The sequence below is a fragment of the Pseudorca crassidens genome, chromosome 4, assembly GCF_039906515.1.
Source record: "Pseudorca crassidens isolate mPseCra1 chromosome 4, mPseCra1.hap1, whole genome shotgun sequence".
In the NCBI taxonomy this organism is placed as follows: domain Eukaryota; kingdom Metazoa; phylum Chordata; class Mammalia; order Artiodactyla; family Delphinidae; genus Pseudorca; species Pseudorca crassidens.
Window position 1 is genome coordinate 44,905,374 of NC_090299.1, and position 13,219 is coordinate 44,918,592.

Here is a 13,219-nt window from a genome sequence, read left to right on the forward strand (position 1 = left end):
CCATGATGAGAAGCCCGTGCACCGCAATGAAGAGTGGCCCCCGCCCACCGCAACTAGAGAAAGCCCACATGCAGCAATGAAGACCCAATACAGCCAAAAAATAAATAAATAAATGAATAAAAAGAAAAAAATAATAAAGAAATATATACCCAAACATATCCAGGACAACCTGCAAAAAAGCATAAACAAAACACAGAGAGAAAAGTGAGAGAGAGATGCTAAACAAAAAGCGTGTAAAGTTTACCTACAAAGAAAAGATGATTTGTTGGGTGGTTATAGCAAAAATAGAAGCCAAGACACTATCATGGTAGCAGTGCTAAGAAAATAATTGTCAGCTTAGACTTGTGTACCCAGAAAAAAAATCTCTTTGAAGATCAAGGTTAAAAAAAAAGAATAAGAAACTGGAAAAATAATCCCAAAGGTTTACGACCAGTAGACCTTTATTAAAAGGATCTCTGGAGCCTGTGCAGCCCACCACTGCCAAGGTCCCGTGATCCAGGGACAATTTCCCAGGAGAACACAGGGCACACCTCAGGCTGTTGCAACATCACGCTGGCCTCTGCCGACAACGCAGGCTCACCCAGCATTCCATACCCCTCCCTCCCCCCAGCCTGAGTGAGCCAGAGCCCCCTAATCAGCTGCTACTTTAACCCTGTCCTGTCTGAGTGAAGAACAGACGCCCTCAGGCGACCAACACGCAGCGGCGGGTCCAAATCCAAAGCTGAACCCCGGGAGCAGTGTGAACAAAGAAGAGAAAGGGAAATAAAATGGACAACCTGGAAGAAATGGACAAATTCTTAGAAAAGCACAACCTTCCAAGACAACCATGAAGAAATAGAAAATATAAACAGGCCAATCACAAGCACTGAAATTGAGACTGTGATTAAAACGTTTCCAACAAACAAAAGCCCAGGACCAGATGGCTTCACAGGTGAATTCTATCAAACATTTAGAGAAGAGCTAACACCTATCCTTTTCAAACTCTTCCAAAACATAGCAGAGGGAGGAACACTCCCAAACTCATTCTACAAGGCCACCATCACCCTGACACCAAAACCAGAAAAAGATGTCACAAAGAAAGAAAACTACAGGCCAATATCACTGATGAACATAGATGCAAAAATTCTCAACAAAACACTAGCAAACAGAATCCAACAGCATATTAAAAGGATCATACACCATGATCAAGTGGGGTTTATCCCAGGAATCCAAGGATTATTCAATATACAAAAATCAATCAATGTGATACACCATATTAACAAACTGAAGAATAAAAACCATATGATCATCTCAATAGATGCAGAAAAATCTTCTGACAAAATTCAACACCCATTTATGATAAAAACCCTGCAGAAAGTAGGCATAGAGGGAACTTACCTCAACATAATAAAGGCCATATATGACAAACCCACAGCCAACATCGTTCTCAGTGGCGAAAAACTGAAAGCATTTCCTCTAAAATCAGGAACAAGACAAGGTTGTCCACTCTCACCACTATTACTCAACATAGTTTTGGAAGTTTTAGCCACAGAAATCAGAGAAGAAAAAAATAAAAGGAATCCAAACTGGAAAAGAAGAAGTAAAGCTGTCACTGTCTGCAGATGACATACTATACATAGAAAATCCTAAAGATGCTACCAGTAAACTACCAGAGCTAATCAATGAATCCGGTAAAGTGGCAGGATACAAAATTAATGCACAGAAATCTCTGGCATTCCTATACACTAATGATGAAAAATCTGAAAGAGAAATTAAGGAAACACTCCCATTTACCACTGCAACAAAAAGAAAAAAATATCTAGGAATAAACCTACCTAAGGAGACAAAAGAACTGTATGCAGAAAACTGTAAGACACTGACGAAAGAAATTAAAGATGATACGCAGATGGAAAGATGTACCATGTTCTTGGATTGGAAGAATCAACACTGTGAAAATGACTCTACTACCCAAAGCAATCTACAGATTCAATGCAATCCCTATCAAACTACCAATGGCATTTTTCACAGAACTATAACAAAAAATTTCACAATCTGTATGGCAACATAAAAGACCCTGAACAGCCAAAGCAATCTTGAGAAAGAAAAACAGAGCTGGAGGAATCAGGCTCCTGGACTTCAAACTGTACTACAAAGCTTCAGTAATCAAGACAGTATGATACTGGCACAAAAACAGAAAAAGAGATCAATGGAACAGGACAGAAAGCCCAGAGATATACCCACGCACAAATGGTCACCTTATTTTTGATAAAGGAGGCAAAAACATACAATCGAGAATAGATAGCCTCTTCAATAAGTGGTGCTGGGAAAACTGGACAGCTACATGTAAAAGAATGAAATTAGAACACTCCCTAACACCATACACAAAAATAAACTCAAAATGGATGAAGGACCTAAATGTAAGGCCAGACTCTATAAAAACTCTTAGAGGAAAACATAGACAGAACACTCTATGACATAAATCACAGCAAGATCCTTTCGACCCACCTCCTAGAGAAATGGAAATAAAAACAAAAATAAACAAATGGGACCTAATGAAACTCAAAAGCTTTTCTGCAGCAAAGGAAACCATAAACAAGACGAGAAAACAACCCTCAGAATGGGAGAAAATATCTGCAAACGAAGCAACTGACAAAGGATTAACCTCCAAAATATACAAGTAGCTCATGCGGCTCAATATCAAAAAAACAACTCAAACCAAAAATGGGTAGAAGGCCTAAATAGACAGTTCTCCAAAGAAGATATACAGACTGCCAACAAACACATGAAAGGATGCTCAACATCACTAATCATTAGAGAAATGCAAATCAAAACTACAATGAGGTATCACCTCACACCAGTCAGAATGGCCATCATCAAAAAATCTACAAACAATAAATGCTGGAGAGGGTGTGGAGAAAAGGGAACCCTCCTACACTGTTGATGGGAATGTAAACTGATACAGTCACTACGGAGAACAGTATGGAGGTTCCTTAAAAAACTAAAAACAGAACTACCGTATGACCCAGCAATCCCACTACTGGGCGTATACCCTGAGAAAACCATAATTCAAAGAGTCATGTACCACAATGTTCATTGCAGCACTATTTACAATAACCAGGACATGGAAACAACCTAAGTGTCCATCGACAGATGAATGGATAAAGAAGATGTGGCACATATATACAATGGAATATTACTCAGCCATAAAAAGAAACGAAATTGAGTTATTTGTAGTGAGATGGATGGACCTAGAGTCTGTCATACAGAGTGAAGTCAGAAAGGGAAAAACAAATACCATATGCTAACACATATATATGGAATCTAAAAAAAAAAAAAAAATGGTTCTGAAGAACCTAGGGGCAGGACAGGAATAAAGACGCAGATGTAGAGAATGGACTTGAGGACACGGGGAGGGGGAAGGGTAAGCTGGGATGAAGTGAGAGAGTGGCATTGACATATATATACTACCAAATGTAAAACAGATAGGTGGTGGGAAGCAGCTGCATAGCACAGGCAGATGGGCTTGGTGCTTTGTGACCACCTAGAGGGGTGGGATAGGGAGGGTGGGAGGGAGGGGATATGGGGATATATATATATATATGTATAGCTGTTTCACTTTGTTATAAAGCAGAAACTAACACACCATTGTAAAGCAATTATACTCCAATAAAGATGTTAAAAAAAAAAGGAATCTCTGATTCCAGAAGACACTTCGAGATATAAGAACAAATAATGAGCAAAGGAAAAAGGTAATCATGTATGTAAATCTAAACAAAACTTGATTATATAAAATAGTTACAATGTTTTAATTGTGATATCATAAAAAGAGAACAAAAGCATTGATAAAATGGCTATCGTGTCAGGGCAGGTAAGAAGTTAAAATATTCCTTACCGGACTTCCCTGGTCGCACAGTGGATAAGAATCTGCCTGCCAATGCAGGGGACACGGGTTCGATGCCTGGTCCGGGAAGATCCCACATGCCGTGGAGCAACTAAGCCCACGCGCCACAACTACTGAGCGTGCGCTCTAGAGCCCGAGTGCCACAACTACTGAGCCCGCGCGCCTAGAGCCTGTGCTCAGCAAAGAGAGAAGCCACTGCAATGAGAAGCCCACGCAACACTACTAAGAGTAGCCCCTGCTTGCCGCAACTAGAGAAAGCCTGTATGCAGCAATGAAGACCCAACGCAGTGAAAAAAAAAAAAAAGAAAAATTCCTTACATTAACTGCTGAGTTAACTGAGCATTAAAAAATTTCTAGGGAAACCACTAACGGAACAGCAGTAGAGTATATAACTTCAAAATTAGCAAAGAAAAAATGCAATCTAAAAGAAAATAACAAAGGAGGGAAAAAAGCTTAACAAATGGGACAAACAGAAAGCACAAAATAAGATGGTGGAAATAATTACAAGGGTTATGAGGCTACAAAAGAATACAGGATGCTATGGGAAAATATGAGACCGAAACTCAATTTTGGTGGTAATTAGTAAGAATGCATGTGTTATGTCTGTGTGCATCCAATTTAGGTGATGTGGGGGTTGGTTTTTCTTAGAGAAGTGATGTTTAAATGGAGACCTGAAGAAAAACCAAGTAAAATTTATCTAGAAAAAATTGGTGTGGGTAGGGGGTAGAGTGGCTTCTACACAGAGGCAAAAGCATGTACAAATGTTCTGAAGCCAGAGTATATGACATTCAAGAAACAGAGAAAACCAATATGAAGACTAAAGAAAGGTGCAAGATGAGACTGAATAGATAGGTAGGATCTGGATCTTGGTGAGTTTAGGATTTTACAGTTTATCCTAAGGACAGTTCAAAGCCATTAAAGTGTGTGTATGTGTGTGTGTGTTTTGTTTTGTTTTTTTTTTTTTTAAGTGTTTTTAAGCAGATGAGTGATATGGCTTTGATTTGGAATTTTAAAAAACCACCTGTTCCGTCTATCCCTAGAGTTAGAGAAGGTTAGATCAGAAGGGACATGAATCATTTAGATATGTTTTATTCTTCAGGTTTACTAAAATATGGTATCTTCTCAAGCACGGAACATAACATTTTCTTCCATATGTCTTCAGCCTTGGAAAACAAAAGTTCAGCATAGAAAAACAAGATGGATAATTTTATTGCCTTCATTAGTAGATACGGAAATATCTTCTGAATTGAAATTTAAAAAAAAAACAAAACTATTCAGTATTTTCCTAACAGAGTAACAACAAACTTCATTTATAAACAGCGTAGTTTATAATACGTGATATCATAAAATGATACATTGCTCTTTTAATTATAGTTTAACATCTCAGCTGACAGTGTCACCTACCTTAATCTCAGCCAAGAAACCAGACTAGAATGGCAGCAGCAGCAACAAAGGATACTTAATAACAATTAAACATATCACTGAAATTTATATATTTCATTCAATGAAATATAAAATTTACCTGAAGCCTAGTTTATATGTCTCATACATAATTTATTTTTTAAAAAAATCTTATTCAATCTAGGAGACATGATTTCCAAAGTTTAGCCTACTGAGCAATGTGAAATAATAATTTCTTAAAAGTATTTTTAACTTAATCTGTTGCCAGTTAGCTTAAGGGAGAATAATTCTAAAAATGTCAAGACATTACAGGTCAGTGCAATAATTAATGTTCATCATGACACAATGTTCCATATGTTGTTTAAGAAAGTATAACGATATTTCAGGATAATTTCCATCCAATATGTTTAAAATAAGAAATTTCGCTGCTAAAAACCCATAAATCCAATGATCAAGTTATCAGTTCTCAGTTCAGCTGTCAATAGCATTTGAAAATAGTCAAGATTTTTAATCCAGTAAATCCAATATGTCATATATCATACACGCCCTGGGGATACAAAAGTGAATACACAGGTTCCTGCGCCCAAAGGTTGATTACAGTGGGGAGATAAACACGGAAACAATTACAATGAAGTGAGAAATTTACTATAATGAAGATTCTACCAGAATATTCACTGGACCTCATGGTAGACAACACCACCACCAAGGCCAATAAAGTGCTGCTCTTTCATCTCTGCCCACATTTGATCTTGTTTTGTACAGAACTGGTAAATTCTTCATGGTTGTCACGATAATGATAAAGGTCCGTAAGTTGCAAATTTCTTCCTGTACTTTGGAATTCAGGAGAAGCTTTTACTTTGGGCCCAGATTAAAATCGAAAAAAAATTATTTTTGGTTATGCTAATGTTATTTCTACCTGTTTTTTAAGCTACTGCCCCAGGACAAAAGAATTCATAACTTACTTTCTCCCAGTTTCTGAGGCTCAGAGTATTTATACAAATCTGCAGAAATGAAAGTGCACATAGAAATCTCTCTAATATTTGAAATACCTGGTTAGAAGGTACAATGGAGAGGCAAATAGGAATGTATCTCTCAGGGCAACAATATTTTAAGTCAGTCTACAGTTTGTGGAAGAGAGGACAAGGAAAATGAGAAGTATGGAAACTGATTTATGAAGAACAATTAGAGAAGCTATATAAAGATTAGCATGGAAACAGAAGTTTAGACAGACAAAATAGTTTCAACAAATATTTACAGCACTAATAATAAGTAAAAGGAAAAATTTTCTCATATTGTTGCAGATGGAAAAGAAACCCCAAAACCCTAAAGGTTAGCATGGGAAAGAGAAGTCTGGAGATACAATAATTTCTACAAATATTTACAGTACTATTGAGTAAAATAATTACTGCAGATGGAAGAAATATAAAATGAAGGGTGGATGTTTCAGAGATAGGAGCTTAATTGTCAGAGCTGACAAACAACAATTTTTTGCATGTACTTATTGTCAATCAGAGGTTGAATTACCATCTTTTATATGACAGAATAAAAGAACCCTATATTGGGATGAAAGCTGAGCAGGATATTCTTTTGAGCATCTTTTACTTTGCTTATTTGGTTATTCTGTAATCTTCTGATAACTGTTTTTGCCTATTTTTCTAAGATGTCATGTTTTCCTCATTGGCTGTAGTTCTGTTTGATTAGCTAAATGGTTGTTAGTTACATCAGTTGTAAATACTGTCTCCAAATATGAGGCTTGAATTTTCACTCTCTTCACAGTGACGTTTATAACACTTAAGTTTTACATTTTAGTACAAATTTACACAATTATTGCATGGATTGTTATTTCTGCATCTTAAGAAATTCTTCCTTATTTTAAATTCATTAAGATATAATCCTTTATCTTTTCTAACTTTTAGTTTTGCTTTTAACATTTAGCCCTTTAACCCAACTAAAATTACTTTTGTGAGCGGTGTAAGGTAGGGATCCATTTTTTTCCCCCTCCAAGTGGGTAAGCAATTGCCCTGGAACTATTTACTGAACAGGCCATCATCCTGGTGATTTATAATGACATCTCTTCTGGGCTTGCTAATCTGTCCTAGTGATTTGTATATGGCCCATAGCACCCTGTTTGAATTATTATACAAAGTCTTGATATGTTTTAGAGAAGTCCCTCACCACCTTGACTTGGTAATTCTTGGCTCTTTTAAGTTTTACTCATAAATTTTATGATTGGCAAGTCATTTTTCACAATAAACCCTATCAGAATTTTGACTAGAATGACATTGAATTATTAAGTACATTAAAGATGAACTGCTACCTTCTAGAGTCTTCCCATTCATTTAAAATATAATCACTCATTTTGGGAGTCTTCTTTTATAACCTTCAATAAAGTTTTATAATGTTCTCCATAAGGTCTTAGTTTATTAGCTTCAATCTTAGGTGTTTTAATGTTTTTCCTGCTTTTGTTGCTATTGTAGAAGATTTTTTAAAAACTGGATTTTCTAATTGGATGTTATCATACTAATCTTGTGAGTAGTACCTTTTCTGAACTCTTTCATCAGTTCTAAAACTTTACATAGATATTCTTTCATATTTTCTATATACACAATCATACTGTTTGTAAGTAACCACAATTTTGTTCATTCTTTCCTTATAACCTATTACTTATTATTGCTTACTTTCATATTTCTTTTTTTCTCATCACGTTACATGAGTCAAGACGTCTCATAAAATGTTGAAAATTTTTATCATGTCTGTTACTTTAAATCATTTGGTTATGATGTCCCTCATAGCAGAAGTACTCATCTATTCTTGGGGTGATAAGCATTTTTTATAATAAATGTGTCAGCTTTTGTAAATTTTTTCTGTATCTATTAGGATGATATGGCTGATTTTTTTTTGTAATGTGTAAAATCATAAAGGTGTCTCAAATGCAGAATCATCTGTGCTTCCCCACAGATGATTTATAATATTTTTATGATTTATAATTTATATAAACATTTATAATGTTTATAAACATTTATAATTTATAAAAACATTTATAATGTTTTTATAATTCACTATATTCAATTTGCCAACATTTTGTTTAGAATTTTTGTACCTAGGTTTGTAAATAAGACTAGCTTGCGAATTTTCTTTCTTTTGCTATCTATGCCTTGTTTTGATAAAGATTATATCAATATTTCTCTTTTCTATTCTTTAAAATAGTCTGTAAAAGATAAGAATTATCTACTGCCTTAAGGTTATATAAAGTTACCTGTAAAACCATTTGGGATTAATAATTTTATAGATTTATAGGTCAGACAATCCATAAATTATCTACATTATTTATGGCTAGATTACAGCATCTAATCTGAATAAAATAAATCACAAAATGAACAAATGACTTAAACGAGTATTGTTGCAAAATTACAGTGAGAATAATGTGAAAAAAGTTAGCACTAGCAAATAATAGACAAACAAAGGCAGAACTAATCCTGCTACTACTAGTATGAGCATTTTACTAATTATACTATAAGGTATGAACAGTGAAGTCAGTCCAAAAGTTTTTTTAGTTCTTAAGAAACCATTTGAAATAAGGATTTATACCTTGTATTATTACTAATGAAACGCTCCAAAGTCTACATTGTGTAATAAGATACTGGGGGTGAAGTCACCACGATTAGCAAGACATTTAAAAATTGTTTACAACATCTTTATTTCAACCTTAAAAATTTTAATTTGTGGAAATATTAGTACATATAAGGTACTGGTGTGTATAGGTACACACATACATGTGCTACATTAAAAAAAATTTGGTATGCAAGTAGACAAAGTTAGAGCTTACCAATCTATACCACGGCAGAATAGTTTTATAAAAGAAAATCTGATTTGTTACTCTCTGCTTAAAGAAACCTAGCAGCTTTCTAGGGCCCTAAGAAAAGTCAAAATCCTTAATATTTCCTACATGGCTTTCTCACAATCTTACCCCTACCTATTTCTTTAGCCTCACCTATTACCATTCTCTCCCTTGCTTTATACACTACAAGCCACACTAAACTAAATGACTTTTCAGCCTCAGAATGTTAACATATATATTTGTGCACTTTGTCTAGAACATCAAAATAATTTAAATAAGTAACTACATTACTTATTTTCTATATATACTTGGGTCTGCCTTATTACTTAAATTCACAGAATCACAGAATGTAAGGACTGGAAATTTACTTTTAAAATGTCATCTATTCCAACCACTCATCTGATGCTTTTGAATGCCTCTAATGATAAGGCAACCAGGGAATCTTTTCCCCTTTCCCCTTTAAAAAAAAGTCTGATCTTTAGAAATATTCTTTCTTATATGGACCTGAAATCTGTTTCCACCTAACTTCTAGGTAGCGATCCTAATTCTACTCATTGGGCCATTCAGAGAAAGTTCAGTCCTACTTTAGTGGAAGAGCCATACAAATATTTACAGATAACTACCATGTTACTTCCAAGCCTTCTCTTCTGCGGTGGTAGGGAACAGGAGGTAGAGAGTAGGGAGAGACTAATGTCTGAGTATCTTTTATGAGTTGGTGACTTTATATTTAACTTTCATATTGCTCCAATGAGTTTGTTATTATTATTGCCAAGTAACAAATGAGGAAATTAAAGCTCTGGTAGGTAAAGTTAACTATTCATGTAACTTAAGTAGCAGAGCTGGGATTTCAACCACAAGTCTGTCACAGATACCAAAGCCTATGTTTTAGTCTCTTTAGAACACTGAACTGCCTCCCACAAAGGAGAAGAGATATAAGAGGGTATGAAACATGGAAAAGCAAGACAAACAAAAATTCTAAAAATCCCATGCTTTCTAACTTCCAAAATTCAATGTATTGATATATTTTTGTCCTTAAGACTTACATCAAAATCATCTTCAACATTTCTTTCTCTGTCTTATAACCTACCTAATTATTATCTCAAATTTCTCAGATCTTACTACATAAATGAACTCAAACAACCTACAATTAGGGAAGCAAAAAGAGAAAAGTATTTCCATATTTCAGCCTCTCTCAATTTTAATGTCTTACACAGTGAAAAGATTATCTTCTTTAAACACTGACTAGTGTACTCTTCTTTACAGTCTCCAACACCACATTGCCTTCTGCAATCAAACTTAATGCTGACATTTTTTCTGGCTTTGAGGCCCGACAACACTATCCTTAACTTGTATTAACAAAAGCTACTTGTTCTCTCTTCTCCAGGCAAACACTTGTTTGGCATCCTCCACAAGCACTTTAAGGTCTTCCTTCTTTTCCTCTGAGAATCACAACTCTTCCTTCAGTTAACAATTAGATAAGACCAATACCGCCTCATCATTCATGCTTCTTATGAAAAATGTATCTCCATATAGTTAATTATATTTATCCCATGCATTAACTTTTCTCTTTCCCTAGTTACATCATAAACAACTGAATACAAGTCATCTATTTCTTTTTATCTTTCACCTAAGTGCAAAAAACTGAACAGCAAGTGCTTAATGAATGTTCTCAGCTGTACATTACAAAAATACATTTTTATCATATATATCTTTTTATTTGTACACTTTCCTTTTAGGTTGCTTGCTAGAATTCTTTCACCATACACTTTACTGTGAAAAAACATTGAGAGAAACTCTCACTTCCAGTTTTATAAACAAAGTCAAATGTAATACAAAAGCTCTAATTCAGCACTTCTCTCTAGTCCATACTACATAGGTTAATTACAAGTAATATTACTTCTGAAGTAAATTTCTCTGTGAATATAAGGTTATATATATTTAAGAATACTAAAACATAAAATTATATGTCACACACACACATACACACACATACCACACACATACACACAAATCTTACCTTGCTGAGTATTTTGTTCTTGCATTCGATTCACAGTGAGGTCTAAGGGGCCTTCCTGCTCTTCCTGAAGGGAGTTTTCTGCTTGATTCATTTGGATACTCTTACATATTAGACTTGGTCCAATTGAACCATTTCTATTCTCTTGAATTTTACCACTTTTTGAAATATACTCAATTGCAAACTGACGTATCATCTTTTTCATTAATTCCTGAGCAACTAGGGGAATGTTAGGATCACAGTTCTGAGGAAGATCTAGGGAAGAAATAAATATAATAAGAATTAAAAAAGAGAATGCAAAATACCTATGTTTAAATTTATCTTAATTACAAATTAATGATTTCACAAGTCTCAGATTCAGTCCATAATTGCAAATGGTTTCTAGGACTTAGCAACAAAAACCTTGTTGGTTTAATTAGTATTATGAGAATATATCAACCCCAAACTTGGCATTTTTAATTGTTTCTTAAAAATAAATATTTTTGGTCCCAAACTAAAATATAAACAACTAGACATAAAAACAGACAGCTTATTTTCAGAGTTTTAATTCAAATGTATTCTACAAGATACTAAGACACTTAGTATGTGAACATAAATTGTATATATAAGTAACCAAGCAAGTTTTAACCTAATAGAGTAGGTATACACATTAACTATTAAAGAAAATATCTAAACTCTGTAACTATTTATTACCATTAATTCTTCAATTCTGTCAAATGTGTACTTCATATATAGCCTAAATGTCATCATCAAGGATTTTTTTCTTTTTTCAATTTTTCATATTGAGAAATTTCAATCAGAAAGAAAAAAATAAAGAACCCTACAATGACACAGACAGCCTCTACCAAGATTCAAGAATTGTTAGCATTCTGCCACATTCACCTTCTTTTTACTTTTATTGGTTTGCAGAACTACCGGAAAGTAAATTGCAGAATTATGAGATTTCACTCTTAAATATTTCAGTGCACATCTACTAAGATTCCCCTATAAAAACAGCAGTACCACTACTGAGGGTCTTAATCAGTCCTTGGTCCCAAAACATGTTGGTCAGCTACAACCAAAATAAAGGACAGCAGTCATATACAATTCTGCTTGAAACCTGTACAAGAGGTAAAAACAATTGAATGATTTTGTAAGAGGTGTGGAATAAAGACAGACCACTTATAAACACAGTATATAAGAAGTAATAAATAGTTTTAATATTGGATGGTGGTGGCTTTTTTCACACACACACTACTGGCCTCACCCCAATCCTTTTATTTACTCTGCTCCTTCAGAGGCAGAATGATTGGTGAACTAGGAAGGATGACTAAGTGTATTTGGTTAGGCTCCATACTTCTTCCTCTTAGAAGTGGGCCTACTTCTAGAGATAACGGGTTGGCCAAAAAGTTTGTTTGGGTTCTTCTGTAAGATGTTATGGAAAAACCCAAACGAACTTTTTGGCCAAACCAACATGCTCCTCTGCTCCTTAAATGCCTCAACTCTTCCCCAGGCAGATCAGTGCTGTGTGAACAGGCCTGCCCTGATCCTGGGCTGTCTGAGACTGAAGGGTTGAGTCTCCTTAGTTTTGGGGTTCAGTATTAGATGGAGCAATTGTCTAAGAGATCTAAAGGCAAGTCCTCCAACTAGCATCTACTTTTATAGATCCATGATTCTAAAATGCAAGAAGATTAGAAAACATACTATTTAAAGGTGAGGAAAGGCAACAAAACTACCTCCACCATATCTGATAGCAAAATGTGACCTCAGCCGACATCAATCTGTTTATGGTCCTGCAGAAATATCAATATATTTGATCACAGGGTGCTGTTTTGGACCTGCTGGAGATGTTACATAATAAACATCTCCATTACATTAGCACTTTCAAAACAAAGAACACTGAATTCTGAAAAAACATTTGAGAAGGGATTACGGGCCTATAAAAAAAGTAACATTATAGTCCTCACATTTATTCTTTGTTTAGAGCCCAGTAGGGAAGAGAGGTACTATTTGTTTCTGAGTACGAGAAAAAAAGACTTGGCTATACAGTTGAGCACTGAGCAACATGCGTTTGAACTGTGCGGGTACACACAGACATGGATTTTTT

The 13,219-nt window shown here is 34.9% G+C and overlaps 1 protein-coding gene across 17 annotated transcripts in view; it reads right to left on the minus strand.

Annotated features, from left to right (window-relative positions):
- LCORL (ligand dependent nuclear receptor corepressor like) overlaps nucleotides 1–13,219 on the minus strand; it is a 169,044-nt gene that overhangs the window by 46,717 nt on the left and 109,108 nt on the right. For 16 of the 17 annotated variants that reach the window (XR_010942934.1, XM_067735616.1, XM_067735614.1 and 13 more), the window contains one exon: nucleotides 11,137–11,388. Coding sequence is in view for 16 of the 17 variants with exons in the window: in XM_067735616.1 (XP_067591717.1) it covers nucleotides 11,137–11,388 (252 nt within the window). In the remaining variant the exon portion in view is untranslated. Of the gene's footprint in view, nucleotides 1–11,136; nucleotides 11,389–13,219 lie in introns of those variants that run through there. The other variant, XM_067735619.1, reaches the window with a different exon arrangement.